Raw genomic sequence first — 22,706 nt, forward strand, 5'->3', positions numbered from 1 at the left:
TATATGTTTAATGGATAGATTAATTTAAGTCAATGCATCACATATATTTAAGCATTGGTAACCCAAATTTCCTATTGAAGTTAAGTTGGGCAACATTATTATTGTAAAAAAAATTTGATGAAAACATTATTATTGTAGGTAGTTTACGTATATCATTAAAATCCCTAGATTTTTGTTCTTTTTCTTTTTCAAGATTGAAAATTTACATGGCATAAGATCACCTGTAGCACTGTTCTCAATGGGATGTGGACCAAAATTTTATTAAGGAGATAGTCAAGCTTCCTACGTAACGACGACCTAAAGCTCAAGGAATTAATCCCAACTTTCACAATTCACATGGTCCGAGATCCAGTTCAATCTTTTAAGAGAACACAATAATTGAATCTATATGGAAGAAAATAAATACATCGAAACGTATAGGAGGTGTCAGAACTGTACAATAACATAAGTTTCCAATAGAAGTATAAAGAATGCAAGAAATCACCCCAACCCAATCAAAGTCCCCTCTGATACCCAATAATCACACCGTGCTTGTCAAAAAAACATTTTGGGCATTTCACATGTGACTGAAGAGTATTCAAACCTTTATAGAAGCAAATTTCTCACCCATTGCTCCGCCTTTCTGTTTCTGGAACTGAATGTAGCGCAATGTGCTGCTAAAGAAAGGGTCTGAGGTTCGGGTTGTAGAGTCACTTTCAAGTTCATTTCTGATTAATTCCACCAGACCCTGAATTGCAGTATTCGTGACATGGGGATTACCTTTCTCAAAATAGTAGAGGTACCTGATGAAGTCACATTTGAATCAGAATTACATTATTTACGATAATATAGCAAATTTATGAGCATCTTTGTGTGTGTGTGTGTGACAGGTTCAATTAATGGCAAACTCATAAAACTGACTTGTTTAGTATCTCAACAAACAGAGTGACAGGTCCACTGCTACCCCGAGTGACATTGGTCATCTGTTGAGCAGCATTTGCAATCCTCAAAGCCCGCTTAAGGCAAAGCAAGACCCTGTAACGACAAAACATGTGAATATCAGACTGATACTTGGGAAAGAAAAAGATAAATATGTATCATGTTTGGGCAAATATATGCCCATAATGGTTGAGCATAACCACAATGAAATGAAGAATTCAATTGATTAAAGAAAGAAAAGTAAGGTGCCAAAAAAGCGTACCTTTCTCCGTCCTTAATACCTCCTTGATCATCAACCCAAAATAGATGTGAACATGCGTATACAGCTCTGCACTGATCTGGCTTTTTCAACAGCTTTGCTGAATACTGATGACAGGACAATTAATTAGTCAAGGTCGAAGAGTAAACAGCTATTGAAAAAGCACAAAAATCAAAGAAGAATAATTACCCCAGTTGCCTTGTGTGTTAAAGTATCCCTGTTCTCAATTCCAAATACATTCATTTTCTGGAGAGCCCCAATCATTAAATGTATGGCGGTCACCTGGGCTTTAGAGTCCTAGAAACAAGAAAGAGTTTTGAGTAATGGTCACTGACATTAAAAGATTTATTACTACTTACTAGTCAGGAGCCTGTCTCTTACCAATCAATTGGACATATGCAATTAGAAGATAGTTAAAATTACCGCAATTTCTTCTTCGTACAGTACAAATGCCTGAGTGAAAAATTCATAAGCAGTGGATTCAAGATCACAGTCATTAGCTGCCTGTTCATTCAACAATAAAAACAGAGATTGTAGGACTCAGCTGCAATGCAATATTAAACGGATAGGGAAAGAAAGCTTTATTTCTCTAAATTACAATAATTCTTAGATATTATAAGTTCCAGTTCTAAAGTTTCTATGTTATGTGACATGGTTACTAATGGGAAATTAGACCATATATGCATTCTAATAGGTCATATTTATAAAATATGTTAACCTTAATGATTCGAAGCAAACCTGATCTAACAACACCACCATTGAAGCACCCATAATTCTTTTATTAATGATGTTGAACCCTTCTTTGCATATTTTTATTAGTTTTGTTCACATTTATCTGAAAGTCCATAGAAATTTGAATAACACGATGCTGCCCATTACAACATAATTTTTCATATCAAAACGATGCGCTGCGATACTACAACGATGGTCCCTTGAAACTTGAATTTTGAACAAGACGATGCCACAGCGACATTCCCTTGGCAACTTGATATTTTAAGACAAAAACAATGCTCCAATGAAGGACAAGAAACTTGATTTTTAAAACCAAAAAGTTTTTGTAGGACCATCGTCAAGAAAACCAAGTTTTCATGAATGTATTGTCGTAACATCGCAGGAGCATCGCTTTTTGCCTCAAAAATAAGCTTTCAACGAAGCATTACAGGTCCATCATTTTCACCCCAGGAAGCATCGCAGGTGTATGATACACCATTTTGACCTCAAAAATAAAGTTTTCATAGGAATTGGGGCATCGTTTCATTCAAAACTACGTTTTCAAATCTGAAAAGAAATGAGAAAGAAACCAAAAAAATATATTACAGAAATGTGCAAAATCCATAAACAATGTCTAAAGTGAATATTTTTTGGCTTTAAATTTTGGAGTGGATTTCAATCATTAAAAAGAAATGAAAACCTTGTAGAGAAATTATCAAAATCCATAAAATAGAATATTGAGGGAATATTTTCTTGAGTTTAAGCTTTGGATTGGATTTTCAATCATTAAAGAAGAAAAAAAACACAGGTGCTTCCATAGGTACTTTAATGGTGTTCCAATAAAAAAAATGGTGATGGGAGGTGGCGGTGATCGGATTTGCTTCAAATTTGTGATGCTGAGAAACATTGGATGTTTAGAGAGAGAGAGGGTGTTTGAATTAAAGGGATAACTTCATCCAAGATTGTAGGAGAAGCATGTTCTACCAATAATCTTTAAAGTTGGCATAGTTTATAAATGCCCCTATTAGAATGTGTATATCGTCAAATTTCCTTTACTAATTCAAAATCAATTCCATGATACAGTTTTACCAAAAATGTGCATGGCATACCTCAGCACATTGCAGGTATAGCCTTAATGCCAATTCAGGAAATGGAACAGAAGAAAGAATCTCGATAATCTGAAAGTAAGCAGATAGAATTATTGTATGCACACAAAACATAAAGACAAATAAACACAATGACATATATGTACATGAATTTTTACTGGCAATGCCAAATAGAATGCTTAAGAATTCAATGAAGCAGAAGAAGTAGAGGGAGGCATAATTATTTACAGTCACCGACTAACAGTAATTTAAACTAAATTATCTTCAAAAACTGAGTTATATATCAGGAAATATATAACCTACATAAACAATCTCTATAAATAATTTATCATCTTAACATCAATTAAAGGAATGGCTATACTCTATCTTTTAGAAAAAGAAAAGGATATACATATGCATATGCACATTCACACAACAAATTATTTTATATGATATTAGGCACCTGGGTTAGAAGCTGAAAGATTTTTTTTGGTGATGTCGGCAATTCTTCCCCCACTACCTCTCCATCTTGGCCTTCCAATTGCCTAACCAACTGAAAGCCATTAACAACATTATGAATTGCCCTTCTAACTGAAAATCAACTTTAAAGAAAGAAAAAAAGTGTAAAACATGTATCTACTAGATTTTTGTAACCCGATCTTTACATTGGGTTAAATAAAATGTAACGTAAACCGACCGACGTACACCCCTAGTATCTAGCATAGAGAAAAGACAATGATACCCCCTCTATTTTAACACCTTAACCTTTCTTCTCTCATTTTCCCTTTTTGCTGCTCTTTTTGTAATAAATGTACAACAGAAAGTCAGGCATTCTGCCCTAATTATACCTAAAATCTCATCTTGGCATGCTACAGGGTACTCTATCTATCAAAATTTGTAGTACTTAAAAAGCCCTGATTTATACCTAGAAATCTCATTTTGGCACAAATTATGATCCTCATTGTATTATAACTTTGTATTATTTAAAACAAACAAAAGGGACGCACACATGTGGAAAAGCTTTAAACGTAGCAATTTCAACATGTTTCATTGCAAAGGTGAAAGAATAATAATTTTGATTTCAACTAAAAGAAAGAAAAAAAAAACATAATTTATTGTATATTAATTCGTTGATTTCTCCATTAAAAAAATCGTAATTTCTTATTACAAAGAAAAAAACAAATTATAGATTTCTTTTACACATGGTTTACATTGAAAGACATCAGAAGATTTTTACCCAATATATAATTTTCCACATGAATGTCTCATGCTTCTTTTTTCTTCTTCTTTTCAATGCTCTTTTCTACCCACAGTTTTTTTTAGTGGAGTATGATGTGGATATTTTAAAGTTCAAGAGCCAACGTGAGCTTATAGCTATGGCCTATGGGGTCAAATGCGACCCAAAAAATGTATATGACAAAACATTAGAAGTTCATGGTCGAAAATGGGAATAGGCTAATAGTTAAGGATTACAAATTACAATAATAATAGAAATATTTTATTTGCAACTCAAAGACTTATATAGACACTCCCATTTTATTATTTTTATTTTCTATAAAATATAAAAATACATATTTTCAATTTATACTAACATTTTTTTTTTAATTTTTTCTACCTTCTCACATTATTAAAAAATACATATATAAAAAATTAAATATATTTTACATATTAACACAAGAAAAAACTATATGAAATCTTATTAGGATAAAGAAATATGAAACAAAATTAAAATAATTATTGAATGTGAAAAAGAAAATTTTAAAAACTATTAAGAGCACATTTTTAAAATTATTTATTTATCTATTTATTTTACTATTGGGGTGTAATTTTGTAGGGTGCAAATAAAATACCCCAAATAATATGTAAGAATACCCGTTAAAAGAAACCATAATAATTGTACCGTACATGCAAGCAAAATACAAAGTCAGTTGTAAAACAGGAGCATACATACCCTGAGTGCAGAAAATACGAGAGGAGGAATAGTAAAAGGTAGGCGAGTCGGCCCTCCATTCAGTATATGCTTCTTGACAGTGCATATCATCTATCGTCAATATATGATCAAAAAACAATGCTATGAGAGATCAAAACTAAGACTGAGTAGTATGCTGAGAGTTAAATAGAAATACTTTTTCCTTTCTAAGGTAACTACTTACCTTTAACATCTCCTCTGGGTCATCATTATAAAGCATGTGCATGAGACGAGCAACAGCATTTTGCTCATCATTGAAATCCTCCTCATCAAGCTATAAGCATCATAGTATAGCAGAAAAAAACCAAAGGCAGACATAAAGAAGAAAAGGCCAGTGAACAAAATTATAGAAAAAATCATTATACAGTAATTGGTAAAAGCAAGATTCAATAGCAGTAACAATATATATTGTGCACCTCTTCTACAGAAGTTCCGTCCAGATCCTTGATGAGACCTTTAATTAATTCGAACAACACCTCAACCTACAAAGACCATTTTTGTGATACTTTGAAGGAAAAAAATTAATATTATAGAACAAATAGAGAAAAGCTTACCTTATCAGCAGTGGAGATGCAAGTATTGTTTTTCATTATGCTTTCAATGATAACCATCGCCATGACTTTATTCGTTCCATTATCAAGGTAGTCCATAACACGAGGATAATTGGAAAGTGTTAAAGCTGTGACAGTATCATCATATTTTTCTAATGGAGCACTTAGAAGTGCAACAACTTGTTTAGTTGCTCTATTGTCATCAAGCTTAGGTTTTCCAATGAGCTTCTTCACACATTCTCCCTGTGAAAGGATTTAATAAAACAATTTAGCAACAAATACTGGTACATACAATGTTTCAGACAGACTTATTTACAAGTGCTCTAAGTGTATTTGTAGGAAAATCTTTTATTTATTAGGGACTATTCTTGTACAGCTTCCATATCACTATTCTAGGAAAGTAATTATAAGGATGATCTTATTGTAGTCATTACTTATTTTGTTTCTGATGTATTATATATTTTTACCCTAATTGACTTTATTCAAATAGGCTATTGTAACGAACATACCAATACTTGATCAACATAATCAAGACGATCGGGATGCACACGAAGAGTAAATGTAAGAAGAGAGACGTATAATGTTATGGCTCCAACAATAGGCATGTCAACCTGTGCTTCTATCACCTGCAATTGATGGGTACAATCTAAATTAGGATTAAATGAACAAAAAAGAATAGAATTACATAACAAAAGAATAAAAATCAAAGCACTCAGGACAAATTGTATTACATAAGCTTATCTTCTAGGCCTAGAATTGAATTCATTACAAATTAAATCCTTTCAGTGTGCATTACATTCCTTTTAGGTGGGTCTCCAGCTCAATTCCATTAAATTCCTCAAGTCATATTAACATTGTTTTTTTTTCTCAGATTGACACTAAACATTTTCTCAAGTCACGTTGACAAAGACCAGCAAAAAACATGTAGATATTGTGGCAGCTCGCAGTAGGAGAATTTCCTTCCACATACTAAAGTAAAAATACAAAAATAAAAAAAAATAAAAATAAAAAAAAAAAAAAACAAATAAGCAGCAACCTTAGGGAAGTAGAAAGTTGACATACCCTTCCGATGGCAGAACTTAATTTACTGAAAGCTTCCACTTGCAAAAATTCAGGCAATACCTAATGTAAGAAAAGCCACATAAGTACAAAGAAAAGTATATTAAAAACCCAGCCATATTTATAAATATATATATATATATATGGAATACTTCTTAATGGGTATTACTCATAAATGGGTAATAATAAATATTAATTTTAAAAATATTAAACCATTAGATCTTGGTCCGATAATCAATAATAAAAGAGAAATTTGAATTTCTATGCTTAATTTAGCTACTTAATTAAAAAAATATATCAAGGGTGCACTCTTAATTGGTATTACCCATGGATGGGTAAAATTAAAATATTTTGAGTTTTTAAGCTTGATTTTTCTATCTAATTAAAAAAATCTCTCATTTTTATATCATATGGGCTGAGATTGCTCCATCGATAAAAAAAATTTAAGAAAAAAAAAATTTTAGCAAGAAAAATAAGAAAAGAAAAAGTTAAGTTTGAGTTAAATATTTTAGTATGAACATAGTTTTGATATAGTGTAAAAAGAGATATTTTTTTATATTTTTTTTAATTAAGTAGTTAAATTAAGCATAGAAATTCAAATTTGTGATTTCATTATTCGTTATTAGATCAAAATTCGATGGTTTGATATTTTTAAAATTAATATTTATAGTTAAATTTGTTTAGTAACCATTTATGGGCAATACCCATTAAGAAGTGTTCTATATATATATATATATATATAAAAAAAAGAAGAAAAAGAAAAATTATATAACTTACATCTACATTTGATGCAGCGTAATTTGATAATCTCCCCATTAACTGAGATAAAATTGTCTTGGTATCAACTGTTGGCTACAGATTCAAAGACAATCATGAGGTTAAAGACTGTCGGCTTAACCACACCAATAAATTTATTGTTGAGAAAGAGATGGTCAAACTAATGAGGAAATCTTCACAAAAAATGATATTATTTCAATACAAAAAACAAACAATAAAATTCTTCGTAAGAGATATCATAATTATCAACTTACTCAGATAGCGCAAAAAATTCCATAAATATGAACACAACACGCATATCTTGCTTCCAAAATAGAAACATTTAGAATCTCACTATGATTAGGAAATCTTTCTGAGAGAAGATCATTAAAGATGAAATGATACTCAGCATAAATGATGTAATTACCTGAAGCTGGGGACAAGCACTAAACAGTGTGTCCAGAGTCTGCAAGTGGTAGTCATCAGGAAACACCTGAATTATGCATTCCATCAAGTAATATTGAGCCAGATCATCTTTACAATTGACAACCTGTGTAATACAATTGGAATGAATATGCAAAAGCTCATAAAAAAATAGACGAGTTAATTAGATAGATACAAATTGTAAGTCTTCAAAATGAGCTAATTCACAATACCTGCTCCAAGACCCTGGGAAGGACAGTCTCCTTGTACATTTCAAGGTCGACACCCTCTATCTGACTAAGAACGTGGAGATTTTTCCCCACCTATTAAGACAATTCAGAATGGCGTAGTTTTCTGTCAAAAGGTGCTGGACTTTTTCATCAGCCAATGATTCAGATTTACAACACCACAACTTACAAGGTCACGAAGCTCCCGTCTTTCCTTTTCCAGCTTCTCTTTTTGAGGTCCCTGCAGACCAGAAAGTCCAAGGCCTCAACTCAGGATCGCCAAAGAGTATGAATGATTCACAAGCACCATAACACCTGCATGGCCAAAAATCATGCCCTTGTGGTTCATTTTTATTCCCATGGCATGCAAGTACTCTGGTGCCATGCATTTAAAAACACGACACAGTTATTCTAACAGATGTTAACAAACCTGATGCTGCATTCGAACCCAAAGCTTGTTCATCTCTGTGAAATTCTGTAACACAAAATCCACAGCATCCATGACAGTATCAGCACCACTGCAGAGAGAAAAGTAGAGACGATTTGAAAATCAGTTGAAAAAATAGTCTACCATATCTTCAACCAAATATATTATTTTTTCCTGGTTTTCTTAAACATTAACATTTTAGTATTGTAATTATTAGCACAACACCACAGGAATAGCAAAGTAAACATTAAAATCAACTCTAAAAGCCCAGTAAACACCATACCCTTCGTACTCGGAACCAATATCAGGCAACTTATCTCTACTGACTTGAGAAAGATAGCTTCTCAGAAAGAGCCCGCGTATTGGGTGTTGAACACCACGGCACATTTCCACAAGATCTTTGAGCACGTCCTTAGCGGGCACTTCCTTAGATTTGATGCACACAGACCCCACCGTACATAGAAGATACCTGGTAACCAAAGAAAGAAGCAGGGGCATCATAATGAAATTGAAAACAATTATCTGAGTAAGTTAATAAGCAATTAGAAACTATATAACTGCAACGAGAACTTACAATCTCGGTAATGTGTTTCCCGCGTGCTGAACCAGTTCATAAAGATCAACAATGGAGACACCATGCCGGCTTTCATCCTTGAAAAACAACTCCAGCGATTTCAATTCGTCAAATGCTCGCATATCTGATTTTTTATTTTTATAAAAAAATACGAAAACAAAAAACAATGTAAGCAAATGAATTGATTGATTGCCAAAGTCAGGGCAATTGACAATCCAAGATTTTTAGGGAAAACTTTACAGAGTTCGTAGTACTGGTGAGGCGAAAGCTTGGAAGTTCGCAGCTCCGAAAGCATCTGAGCCGAGTACTTGAGTGCTTCCCTAAGATTATTGTCATCCTAAAGAAAATTGAAATACATACGAGTATGAAGAATTAGGGTTTCGAGTGAAAAGAATTGAACAGGAAAATTGGAGTGAAAAGGGAAGGAGGAAGTTACCAAAGCGCGATGTAAGTAAAAAGCATGGTGTTGAATGCCGGCGATGCCTTCGGCGAGCCACTTCTCATCGTCTTCAATTGAGTTTGATATGATCATAGTGTTATTATTACCTAATCTGAATGAGGATTCGGAGAATCCTTCAATGGAAGATAAGAAGAAGATTGGTTTTGGAGGTTTACTCTTTTTTCTGTGGGTTTTACATATAAGTTATATTCGTTACTGTTGCTGACTAGTAGAGTTAATTCCACGCTACCATTCAAAGACAAAAATGTTCATACATGAAGATTTTCTTCTAACATATGCATTTGTGAAATTTCCAAAATTAATAATGTGAAATATTAATAACCTATATATATACTATGTAGATGTTACCTATATATGGTAATTTTATTTTAGTTTGTAGTTTTTTTAATATCATAATTTTAAAATTAATAATATTTAATGTAGTAATAATTATTGAAATTTAAAAGCATAATAGTGACTTAAATAAAAATAAAAATTATTATTATACTTTTTAATAGTAGTTAAAAAAAAAATTATTATTTATCTTAAGTTTATCTTCGGAATTAATAAAAATGCTCATCTGGTTAAACTATCAAAACATTCAAATAATATTTAAAATTTAACTAATTCTAAATACCAAAATTTGAAAATAATTTTTAATAAAAAAATAAATAATATGAACAAATTTATTATTAATTGCAACACTTTAGGTGGATTAATTAAATTTAGGTTTAACTAACTACATGGATGTTGACCCTTTACATGACAAAATAAAGATGTTTAGTGCAAATCAGCTAATAAAATAGCTTGCAAATTAGTAAAGACAAGCCCCCACTATAACTACGATCTGAATGAGTACAAGCAACCCAAGCCCCTTGTTAACTAATTGTTTGAAAAAGATAAGAGAAATGTTATTTAGACTTTGAATAAGTCTAATACAATATGAAACAACTAAAATAAAAGGAGACCTTAGTTGAAGCAAATTGCATACTGTATTAACCACCACTTGATAGTGGGATTGAATCACCACATCTTAATCCAACTTAAAATCTCCTTAAGTCACACTCTTCAACCAATGTTGGAGTAACTGCTCCTGGAATAATCTTTGAAAAGCCATGAAGCAAAAAATCACCATTGTCTCGGGCTAACCAACCAACTCTAAACCAACCAACTCTAAGAGAACTCTGAGAACCAATCATGGAAGTATCCACATTGACTTTAATCTTTCTACTTTCACGCGCTGGCCAACTTTCTTCCCTAGCAATCAAACTATACATATTTGACACCATACCAGAGCCTTGAGAATTGACATTTTTCTATTGATTAAAGTAAACTATTGCATAAGAGAAAACCAGATTGGGCACTAAAGGTTTTGCATTCTAAACAACATCATTTCGGACCCTCCACAAGGCCCAACAAACCATAGCCACATGATAAAATTGAGAACTAGACAATGTGTTGATGAGAGAAGAGAACCAATCCTTAAACGAGCCACCTTCATACCCAAGCACCACAAACTCAAATTGGCTCCAACATTGTCGAGCAAAAGAGCAATTAATAAGCACACGGGATGTGTTGGAAATTATTTTACCAGGATCTTAGATCTACTCACAAGTATGTTGATTAACACCCTAAATATGAACTTCTAAAACGATTATGAAATAAACACATATAAAGTATTAGAAACCTTACATTGGGTGCAGCGGAATTAAATGTCTCCTTCCGTTCAGATCTCTAACCCTTGTATCCTTTCTGTCGCAGAGTATTATCAAGATCTGAACCTGGATCTTTTTCTCTCCTTCTTTAATGTTAAAACTCCTTCTTGTTGAATGTCTTTCTTCACGATCTTCCTCACTATGATTGAGGTATCACTTGCTGTGTGTGGGCACTACTCTAACACTAAGTAATTTCGAAATTGAAGAGGGAAGACAGAGAAGAAGGTGGCGGCTAGGTATAGAGAGAGAGAAGGCTCAGGTTTTTCTCTGAAGGAAAAAGTAGAAAGTTAAGTGTAAATTTCCTGAAGCCTTCACTATCTATTTATAGCATTCCACTAGGGTTAGGTTTGAATTATTTGGCATTAAAATAATGAAAATATCAGAGGATAATTCCTATAAAAGTGGCCGGCCCTAGTAATGTGGATTTGGGCCTCACTTTTTGTAATTTTGCAGTTTTATCTTTTCTACATCTGATTTTCTCAAAAACGCTAATTTATAAATAATTATTAAATAATATTGTCATTTATCATATTTATTAATTGAATTATACAAAGTATCATAATTAACAAATATGCCCCTAAAACTCTTTCTTTACAATTTCGCCCTTACTTAGTGAAAAATTCACAAATAGACATAGTCTAATTTGAGAATTATAATTGATTAATCAAAACCAATTACATGAGTCTTACAAGCAATATTATCTCAACTAGTGGGGGGACCATGGGTCTATATAACCGAGCTTCCAATAAGCAGATCAAGAATTTATAACCTAAATTTACTGACTTATTAATTCTTCGTTGAATCCACGCATAGAACTTAGAATTGTACTCTCAGTATATAGAATGCTCTATATGTTCCACCATATAGACACATCATTAGTTATCCATTGTTATAATCCTAATTTGATCAATGATCCTCTATATGAATGATCTACACTATAAAGGGATTAGATTACCCTTACACCCTACAATATATTTAATCCTTAAAACACTTAACCCCGTATAAATGATATTTCAGCTTATGTGAAATGAGTACTCCACCATTTATTTTCGTTTGGTCAAGCTCGAAGGAGATCATCCTTTACTTACTATTCGCCAGATAGAAGCTATAGATTCCATGTTTATGTTAGCGCTCCCACTCAATTGCACTACCGTGTTCCCAAAATGTACGTATCACCCTGACCTAAAAGTAGGCTTAACTAACAAATCAAAGAACACGAATAGCCTCTTGAGATTGAGCTTAATCATAACAGGATTAAGATCATTTGATCTAGGATCAACTAGGCGATATTGAATTGAATAGATATTACGGTAAGTTTAATAAATCTAAGTTAAAGTTCAATATCGGTCCCTTCCGATGCATACTCCATGCATCCAACCTGAGCTTTACTTTAACCAATGCTCTGGAAAGAACATAGCATTTCTCCAAATGCAAGTAAACTCTGTTGTAGATTATCATATCAGTAAAACCCTGTGTCTGATAAATCTAGGAAACTTTATTCACATAGTCATGTTTACTTTCCAATGTGTTGACAGCACAATAAACAGGATCAAGTATGTGAAAAGGGTTTCAGATGAATTCATACATTATGTACATATAATCATGAAATAAATCATGTGAACCATGCAACATTAAATGTTATTTCTGATCTATATTAATAAGTAAATCTGATTATATTGAAATGAGTTTTATTTAGGGCATAAAACCCAACAGGATGTAGATTCTTGATCAATCCAACAAAAAGGACACACCATAAGGACCCGAACTCTCTTAATAGCTAATTGAGATCGGGTTGGAAGGCTTTTTGTACATGCCCTCCAAACTGTGTTAGTAACTTTAGCTTGAGCCTTTAAGTTCCAAAGCTTTCTCCAAAGCCTTGAGATGTTCAAACCAATCCAACAACCATGGAACTGCTACAACAACTTGTAAGCACTCCTAACAATGTAGTCACCATTAGGTTCCAAATACCAATACCAGGAATCATCTTTATGGAACTCACTTAACGCAATAGATAGAATTAGCTCTTGTTGTTTATTGTCATACAGTGTAATTTATAATTATTTTTATGACCATAAAATATTATTTTACTAGTAAAAATATTTAAAAATTTATTTTACTAATAAAAGTTTTCATAAAAATTATTTTAAAAATTCACTCTATCTATTCTCAACCATTGTCATAGGCATAGCCTAGTAAATGTTGGAAAAAAAAAAAAAAACAAATCTCACCCTTAACCAACTAATAATATCTTATTGAGTTAATTATGGTAAAACTTTCAAAAGTTTGATCACGCTAGCAATTAATTTTCAAAATCTAATTTTTAACGTTAAAACTCTCAAAACTCGTAGTGCCATAGTATGTACATGTAGCACAACTTTATTAGTTCACATAATCTAATTATTTTTTAAAAAATAAAAATAAAAATAAATTAATTTATAATTAAAAATAATTTAAAAAATTTAAAAACAAACCATATTTTAATAAATAATTATGAAAGAATAAAAATAAAACTAAAGAAAACCCAAATTCCCTATACCTAAAAACCAAATTACCTCACTCTCTCTCGCTTCAGCTTACTGCAAACCCCTCTGCAAAATGATAGTGCCTTGAAACTCAGTTGGAACATGTCGTATGTCCACACCGACCAGAGGTCCCAAAACGACAATATTTACCCATAAACTAACCCTATGATGTGGACATCAATGTTTGACACGTGACAAGAAAAAAATATCCTAAAGTTTAATAGTTTCGAGTCGTAGTAGTCCCAAGTCCTGCGCCCAGATTGATTACGGGAACTTCAGAATGGATGTTAAGATTCCGCTAAGTTGTTTCCAACTCACCATCTTTCAGTATTATGTACCATGAACACAAGAAGAATCCAAATTCAAGGCTTGAAAGCTGAAAAATACATGAAACAACACCCATAAAGTCAACCCAGGTGCCCAACACCCATGTAACGCCCTCTTCCATAGGGATGTCATGTCTGTGACTTTATAAACTAGATTAATACTAATATATTAATTAATTATTAAACATCGATAACTCATATTGTATTCACATATACCATATAAATCTCTGTAATTCATAAATTACACTTATTTATCTACTTATAGCAAATTTAAAATTTATGTTGAACTAGATTAGTAGGATCATAATCCCACTTATTTTCTAATTAACCTATAATATAATTATAAATCCTAATTATTTACCATTAGGCTTATCGGGATATTACAACTATCCCCTCCTTATAAGAATATCGTGCTCAAAATTTACCTAAATAATTTAGGAATACAACTCCTGCATCTGCGACTCTAATTCCTAAGTCGTTAGTTGTAATTATTCTATAGAGACGACACGTGTATGATTTTATAAACTAAATTAATACTAATATATTAATTAATTATTAAACACCGGTAACTCATATTACATTCACATATACTATATAAATCTCTGTAATGTATAAATTACGCTTGTGTAATATCTCAGAAAATAAAATAATATTTAAATAGACATATTTTATTAAATATGTAAATATTTTGGTAACGAAGTGAGATTATGATCTTACTTAGGGTAATTACTGAGAATTTATTGAATGATATATATAGCGTAATTTATTAATTACGGAGATTATATTGAGATATGTGAGTATCGAGAATACTATTATTGAAATAAAAATATTTTATCGGGCCCGGCGACTGTGGAAATTTAACGATGTGGTCAGAAATGTCACGACATTAATGGGAAAATAATTTTGAGGATATTCCGGACTAGTTTATAATTTTAGAATGTCAGTTTGGTGGATTAGTAAAATTACCAAAATGTCCCTAGGCTATTTTTAAAATTTAAGTTTCTTTGAAGGGTAATTTAGCCATTCTTTAAAATAGGTATTTTATACTTTAATTGTTATGGGCTGACTTTTAAAAGAAAAAAATAAATAAAACAATAATAAAAATAAGAAAAGAAAACCCTATTTAAAGGATTAGCTTGCAAGGCAAGAAACAAAACACTCCATTCTCCTTTTCTTCTTCTCCTTCGAGCAAGCCAAAGCCAGCCACCCTAGAGGGATTTTTTTCAGCTTCCTACCCTCATTTCAGAGCTGGTTCTTGTCCCAAGTTAGCCTAGAAGTGATTGAGGTAAGTTTACACCTTATAGGTTGTGAAATTTTTATGATTTTGGCTGGTTTAAGGTTAGGGTTTTGTGTTTCTGTGGCTGTAGGGATTAAATTGAGTTTGAGTTATGTTTAGGCTAGGTTTTTGAGCATGTTGAGAATGGTTTTGAGAGGTTTATTTGGCTGCTTGGATTGAAATTTGTTGGATGAAGCTAAAAGTTGAATTTCTTCACTTGCACATGTGATTTTAAATTAAAGATTGAATTTTTGTGTTTTGAAGCTTGAGATATGTTGTATTATGATTGTTATACTGTTCTGGAAGGTTTGAACAGGTTTGGAGAAGATTTGGTTTGGTTTTGGAGCCAAAAACCCGAGTTTCCATTTTTTGCAGCAGGGGAAACCGATTAACCGGTTTCACAGGCATAGTGAAATCGGTCGACCGGTTTTGGCAACAGTGGGGGAAAACTCTAGTTTCTTTGAAACTGATTTCGCTCGGGGTGTTTTCAGAACTTAGAATAGGTTATTTTAGTGATGTTTAAGCTATTTTAAACTAGTGGAGAGTTAGAAATTTGTCCGATTATGGAGCTAGAGCTTGTTTGGAATATGGATAAGTTATTTATCGAATTTCTTTGTCGTGACATAGGACCCGGGATCGCTTAGCTTGTTTTCCACTCAGGTCGGCCGTACGTTTGAGTTCTGAACTAAGGTAAGAAAAGTGGTAAGCACCATATATGGCAAAGTGTTATCGGTTGAATGATTATATCTTGATTATTATCAAGATTCTTATTAAAAGTATGTGGAGCCTAGGTTATGACCTAGGGATTGGGAGCGGTTATTACCGTTACGAGTAATTACTCCTGAAACTGCGGATAGGTTTCTTACTTATCGTTTGCTTTATCGGGCAACGATAGTGACATATTCAGCTCGTGGTTAACGAGTGTTAAAGGGGTACTTTATAAAGTACCAGAGTTATGTCTGTAATATTGTGTAAATGTGTATGCAAGTTAATTTGAGACTGAATTGCTGAATATTGCTGATTACTGTTTTATTCACTTTTCTTACTGAGTCTCTGTGACTCACAGGTGCTTTATGGTGCAAGTAAAGGGAAAGCAAAGGTTGAGCAGCCATGAGTTCGAGGTCGTAGCAATGTACATATCAGCCGCAGTGACTCGGCCTAGTGAACAAGATGCTCTGTTTTGATAGTATTTTGGGGTTCCAAAGTTTATGTTGTAAAAGTACTAATAAACTAGTTTGTAATATTTTAAAAACAGGGGGTCCCCGTAGTTCTCATTACTTACATATCAGCCGCAGTGACTCGGCCTAGTGAACAAGATGCTCTGTTTTGATAGTATTTTGGGGTTGCAAAGTTTATGTTGTAAAAGTACTAATAAACTAGTTTGTAATATTTTAAAAACAGGGGGTCCCCGTAGTTCTCATTACTTATCTTTTACTATAAAGAAGTTTTTATATGCTTGATTTTAATTCAAAATTTTAATTACCCAACTTTTGGTATAATTATATAGTACTTAATTAAGAATTTTATAAAAATACACACGTGGCGTCCCTGTTGGACAGGGCATTACAACTTATTTATCTATTTATAGCAAATTTAAAATTTATGTTGAACTAGATTAGTAAATCATAATCCCACTTATTTTCTAATTAACACATAATCAATATATATATATATAAAGGAGAGTTTTGGGAGAGTTGATGTGGCAACTTCTATGTCATTTTTTTCCAATCTCTCTTCTCTCAATTTTCTAAATTTACTCCAATTTTTAAAGATTTAATTATATATTTAGTCTATTATTTTCTTTTAATTAGTACCATTTAAACTCATGAAATAAATTTAAAATTTATTACATTAATTTTATAACTTTTGGCATTCTAAAAAACTTTTGGCATTCTAAAAAGTAGTATATATAGTGTACATTCTTACAACCAAAGACCTAACAAGGGTCATCTCAACGTTGAAATCGCCCCAGTTGCCTGTAACCTGACCAACGTGGACACATTCTCTTTAGGTTAAAACAAAAACAAAACAATACCAATCCATGGAAGCGGAGATGGTGACTAGGGTTCGGACGGTGATCGGGCCGACCTGGACATCGTAGAGGTCATGGGTTTGAGAGTCAAGCCCGTGAATGACATTGGTTATTGGCGTGGGTTCCATTTTTTTTTTGCTTCTTCTTCTTCTCAAGTGGCAAAACAAAAAAGGGTTTTATGTAAAACCTCAGTTAGGGGTTGAGGTTTTAATACCTCAAGGACCTAGTCCAAGACTTTCGTACTGGGAAGTGCTGGGATGAGTGTGGGTGACATTCCAAACGATGTCTTGGAAAAGAGAGAGAGATGAGTGTCGGGTGTCGAAGATGACGACGGAAGAGACATGAGTGTTGAAGCTTGCACTTTGCCCATGGCCAGTAAGTCGCTTGATCTTTCAGGTACGTTTCTTTTTAAGTTTATATTGATTGGTTTATGGTTTCGGTATTGTTAGACTATGATTTTCTTTAAATCTTTTCAGTTTCACATTTACAAATCTATTGTTCTTTTGCGTTGAATCTTTTCATTTTGATTTGGATCTGATATGAATGGTGTAATTTGCAATAGCTGTTGAATTTAAATATTAGTATAATAAACTTTTGAATTGGCTGATCTTAAGGTCTGAGGGAGTTTTATCAATCTCTTCCCTTTACGTAATTTGCCAATATTTTTCTATAGTTTTGATGGTTATATGAAATTCAATTTGTTTTTAATCATTTTAAAAATTTAGTTTGTAGAATTCCTGTCATTCATTTTGGGTATGACAAGAGTTTAAATTTTCTCTAAAATGTAATAATTTCCTGTATATATTTCTAGTTTAGTGTAGTTTTTCTTCTTTTGGTCTAACTTTAGGGGACGTTTAGTTAGGTCGTATGGGTGCCTTTATTCAGCCGTTTCTGTTGTTAGGCTAGCTTATTAGTCCTTTTTAGGCTTTCTCCTGAATTTTATTTTACTTGTTAATTGGCTTGTTGGTTTTATGTATATTAGTGTAATTAGGCTAATGATTCTGATTGCTCTAGTTTTAGATTTGTTATGGAATTTACTGGAGAAGGAAATACATCGAGTTTTGGATTTACGGAAAGATGGGAGGAGTTTAGTGCCATGGAAAGTGTGAAGTTTTGTGCCTTTTGTGGTTAAATTGTGCCTTTGGTGAGGTTTTTGTGCCATGATATGTGGCTTTTCTGATATGTATTGCGGTTTTGTTGCTATTTAAGGTATTTCGATGTAATCTGTTTCAAGTAGCTATTACAATTAGGATTTTGACCGTATTAATTTCTTTATTTAAAGTGTTTTTGACCTTATCGTATAGGATGTTTATCTTAAATTACCGAATTTTGTGGGATTTTAATGGATTTAGTTGGTAAGAATGAATTTATGAGGACATTAAAGTAGGTTAGATGTTGAAGCGTTTTGTAAAGCATTATTTGGGTTTAGGTATTAGGTATAAATTTATTAAGGCTTTAGCTGGAAAGAATAGTGGAATTTATAAAATAAGTTTTAATTCAGTTTTAGTGTTTGGAGAAAAAGTTTATTTGGTATAAAGGGAATTGATTATTATGATTTTGGTAATAGTGGATTTGATAGTTTTGTATTAGTTTAAATATTTTGGATTTCAATTTTAAAAAAGATCCCTAATGTATGTATAGAATGATTTTTACGATTCATTTAGATTGGTGTCCCATGAGTTACTAGATAATTATATGTTTGTATGTAATTATGGTATAGCGTTAATGAGGAATGTATTCTGTCAAAATATTGGTTAAAAGTTTGATTTCTTGTAGAGTAAGATATTCTTTAAATGTGCATAGCTGTGATATTGGTAGATTTTGAAGGTGATTTAGAGATTAATTAGATTATAAATTTTATAGGAAAGTTTCCTCTTCGGTATTAATTTAATGATGTTCAGTTTTAATGGTATTAAGTGTGTTTTAATTTTGGTGCTAAACTAGGTAATTTAGATTGTGATTTATTTAAGGGTATCCGGTCTTAATGGTATTCATTGTTTTTCAATTTTGGTGCTATAATAGGAAATATATACTGTCTCACTATAATTAAGACAATAAAATTTTAAGAAATTTTAATTAATTGCTTTATTCGTTAAGATATCCTGCTGTTTTTTGTTTTGGAAATCTTATAAATAGATAATAGGCTTCTTGAGGTATCATTCTTATTTCTAAATCCTCCTAAGGATTAAATAGTACTCCTAGTATGGAACCTAATAATAATTCTCGTCCTATGAACCAAAAAGAGTTGACCATTTTCTCAAATCCTTCCACCATGATTGAAGCGGAGACAGATGAGTATTCAAAGGCGGTTTTTGGAAGATCAATCTCTAAGAGGTCTATTAATAAAGGTGGGCTGATGAATATGTTTAATCAACTTTGGCAAAATAAAGCATGTGAGAAAGTTGAAGATTATACGGATGGTATATTTATCCTTACCTTAGAGTCAAGGGTTATTAAGAATAGAGTCTTGAGGGGGCAACCATGGAATTTTTCAGGTAATTATCTAATCTTTATAGATCCTACTGGTTTGGAACATGTATCAGAAGAGAATTTTCAAGGTATTTCTTTTTGGATTCATGTTTATGGTATTCCTTTTCGTAAGGTTAATTTTGAAATGGGAAAAGAAATTGCTAATATTATGGGTAGGTTTTTAGAGTATGATTCTTCTACCAAACGTCCTTTTATGAGATTCAGGGTAGAGTTAGATGTCACTAAACCACTGATAAAAAGGTTGCAGGTAGACTTGAGTAGCCTTAAAGATTCAATTTGGATCTCTTTCAAATATGAGCGCTTAAATAAGTTTTGTTTTTTCTGTGGATGTTTGGATCATATACAGAAAAATTGTGTGAGCTTTTTAGAAGAGCTACAAAAAGGGTTTAACCCAAACCTTGAATATGATGATTCACTTAAAGCTGCTCCTTTGCCTATACCGCACCTCCCCTTTAATAATAATCTAACTGATGTGGAGGTTGCCAAACATAATAATAAAGCTTTTACACATATTGGTTTTGATAAGGTGCGTTCAGGGTCTGAAGTTTCCAACACGGATAACCAAAATAAGAGAATAAAATTAGTAGAAATAGATAAGGTGCCATCTTCCCGGTATGTTGAGAATATGCAGGACTGTTCAAAAAATATCCAACAGAAGAAGTTAGATGGAGGAGACAGTAAAAAGGCAGCTAATAAAGGAGTGAAGGAGTAAAATGGAAAGGAAGTTTTATTTTCATCTACAAGGGAGTTGTTCACAATAATGGTGGGGCTATCAGAATGTTATGGAAGTTTGGATGTATTCAGTTTTAAATTTGTGATGTTGCTTGTTTTTGGTTTTAATTAATATTCTAGTTTGGTCAGTAATTTAATTTGTCTAAAGGTGGATGTAAGCAATGACATTTTGAGGAAGAATTATTTTTTCAATAAATTATGTTTGTGCTTAATTTAATCACTGTTATGAATACTTTAACTATTATGATTATTTTTTCATGAGATACATCTACAAAAGTTCTTACAGTACATTTTCTTCCAATAATATTATTTAAGTTTATCAACAATAAAATATTAACAAAAAACTGAATATCATTAAAACTGAATATGGTTGATAATAAAGGAACGTTACATTATTATTATAAGTTTAGTAATATTAACAAGAAATGGTCTTCAATAGCTGTCATTGTTGTAGAAGTAATATTTGAAAAAACTGATAATATTGTAAAGTATGAGTTATATTGGTATCATGGTAATTAAATTAAAATGGGGAATAAGTTCACTATACTATAATGGGTGGACCTTCATGAAAAATATTAACATACAAGATATCTATTTTAAGTTAAAATTTTGATCGTTACTATTTCTTAATTTCGTATATTTAGTGTTGAATTAAAGAATTTAAATTTAAGTTTTAAAAATCTTTATGAGATTATTCTTAAGGTGGATATATTTAAATCTATAGAATTTATTTCAATTAGATTTAATTGATTGGAATCGGTATATTTAATGATTATGTAAATGTAAATGAACCTTATTGGTTTAAAAATATTGTTTCTGATTGATTTAGTAATATTAGTCTTTAAATATCTTATTATTTACAAAGGATATAAGATTGTGGGTTTGGTCAATTCTCATTTATGTAGATGAGTGTTTTATTATAATTTTATAAAGGGTACCAATTACGGTAATCTAATTTTAATACATTTATATCAATCACGATATTTTATTAATAATGATGTTTGTGAAAAATCAACTGATTTTACTCAATTGTAATTGAGTAATTGTATTAGGAGTGATTGAAGGAATTTAGAATATGTGTTGGTGTGAAAATAAGGTGTTGACCACCTAATATCTAATATAAAAGGTGAATTATTTTAAAAGAATTTAAAAGTAGTATCTAAGGCCAAAAGTTCCCAGGATATTGATATGTAGATAGTAGTGTTTATTATATAATAATAAAATATTATAATATACATGGTGTCTCAAGAAGAATATTAAAAAAGCATTTTGAGTTTATGAAGTAAGTCTCTCAATACACTTAAAGAGGAAATGTCAATAGTAAGTTGGAATGTTCGAGGTTTAAATGGAAAAGAGGCAATTCAACATTTGAAGTTACTTCTAAAAGAATACAAGCCAGATGTTATCTTCTTAATGGAAACAAGGTTGGTGGAAGGTAAGAGTTATGAAATAAAGAGGCAATTGGGTTTCGATAATATTTATGAAGTGCCGAGAGTTGGTAGGGGTGGGGGTTTAATGCTTCTATGGAATGAGGGGATTGTGGTTTCAAGCATCACGTCAACTATTAATTATATAAGTTGTCTTATGAGTATTGAAAATAATCCACAAACGTGGCACTTTTGTGGTTTTTATGGGGAACCTAATATTTCTAGAAGAAGATTAACATGGGATATGTTGGAACATTTACGGATAATATATAATGGACCATGGTTGGTTATGGGAGATTTTAATGAGATTTTAGGCCAACAAGATAAAAATAAAGGAGGAGTTCGAAATGAAACACAAATTGAGGCGTTTCGAAACACTTTAGAATTATGTGCACTTCATCCTTTGCAATGCGACGGTGATCGTTATACATGGGCAAAAAATGCGAGTAACGAAAGTTTAAAGGAAAGATTAGATTGGGCAATGGTCAATGAGACGTGGGAGGACTGATTCCCACAAACAGTTCTGGCTCACCTCGATTATTATCACTCTGATCATAGAGCACTTTTGATTAAGATGATGGGTAATTTGGAAATACAAAAGTTTTCCAAGAAGAGGAAACGGTTTAGGTATGAGAATATTTGGTCTACAGATGAAGAATGTAAGACTATAATTCGGAATAATTGGATGAATGATGATTCTACTCCCATTCAAGAATTACTTCAGAATATACAACGATGCGCTGCTAACCTAACTACTTGGCACCAGAGTAAATATGGATCTTTATTTA

The 22,706-nt window shown here is 32.0% G+C and overlaps 1 protein-coding gene across 2 annotated transcripts; it reads right to left on the minus strand.

The window, feature by feature from the left end:
- Positions 1–304: 304 nt before the first annotated feature.
- On the minus strand, positions 305–9,648 carry LOC115714300 (vacuolar protein sorting-associated protein 35B). Of its 2 annotated transcripts, XM_030642951.2 has the most exons (22): positions 9,396–9,648; positions 9,200–9,296; positions 8,960–9,083; positions 8,669–8,854; positions 8,389–8,476; positions 8,149–8,199; positions 7,965–8,054; positions 7,736–7,858; positions 7,330–7,404; positions 6,556–6,615; positions 6,003–6,119; positions 5,497–5,736; positions 5,359–5,424; positions 5,127–5,216; positions 4,925–5,014; positions 3,437–3,526; positions 2,998–3,066; positions 1,601–1,681; positions 1,367–1,474; positions 1,181–1,284; positions 901–1,014; positions 305–782 (listed from the first exon to the last, which is right to left on the minus strand). In XM_030642951.2, the coding sequence occupies exons 1-22, from the start codon at positions 9,489–9,491 to the stop codon at positions 578–580; spliced, it is 2,364 nt and encodes a 787-aa protein (XP_030498811.1). In that variant the 5' UTR covers positions 9,492–9,648; the 3' UTR covers positions 305–577. The 2 variants fall into 2 exon arrangements, with proteins under 2 accessions (XP_030498811.1, XP_060961229.1); XM_061105246.1 differs by lacking the exon at positions 7,330–7,404 and having other exon boundaries at positions 9,396–9,640.
- Between the last annotated feature and the right edge of the window lie 13,058 nt (positions 9,649–22,706).

Source organism: Cannabis sativa, chromosome X, assembly GCF_029168945.1.
Source record: "Cannabis sativa cultivar Pink pepper isolate KNU-18-1 chromosome X, ASM2916894v1, whole genome shotgun sequence".
In the NCBI taxonomy this organism is placed as follows: domain Eukaryota; kingdom Viridiplantae; phylum Streptophyta; class Magnoliopsida; order Rosales; family Cannabaceae; genus Cannabis; species Cannabis sativa.

Bases quoted from the DNA above. Each gene is read 5' to 3' on its own strand.
- LOC115714300 (XM_030642951.2), bottom strand. From the start codon at position 9,491: ATGATCATATCAAACTCAATTGAAGACGATGAGAAGTGGCTCGCCGAA. The intron at 8,200-8,388 runs GTTTGTTAACAT...TCTGGTCTGCAG, and splicing joins GGGTTCGAATGCAGCATCAG to GGACCTCAAAAAGAGAAGCT. The intron at 7,859-7,964 runs GTATTGTGAATT...TGTATTACACAG, and splicing joins TTCCCAGGGTCTTGGAGCAG to GTTGTCAATTGTAAAGATGA.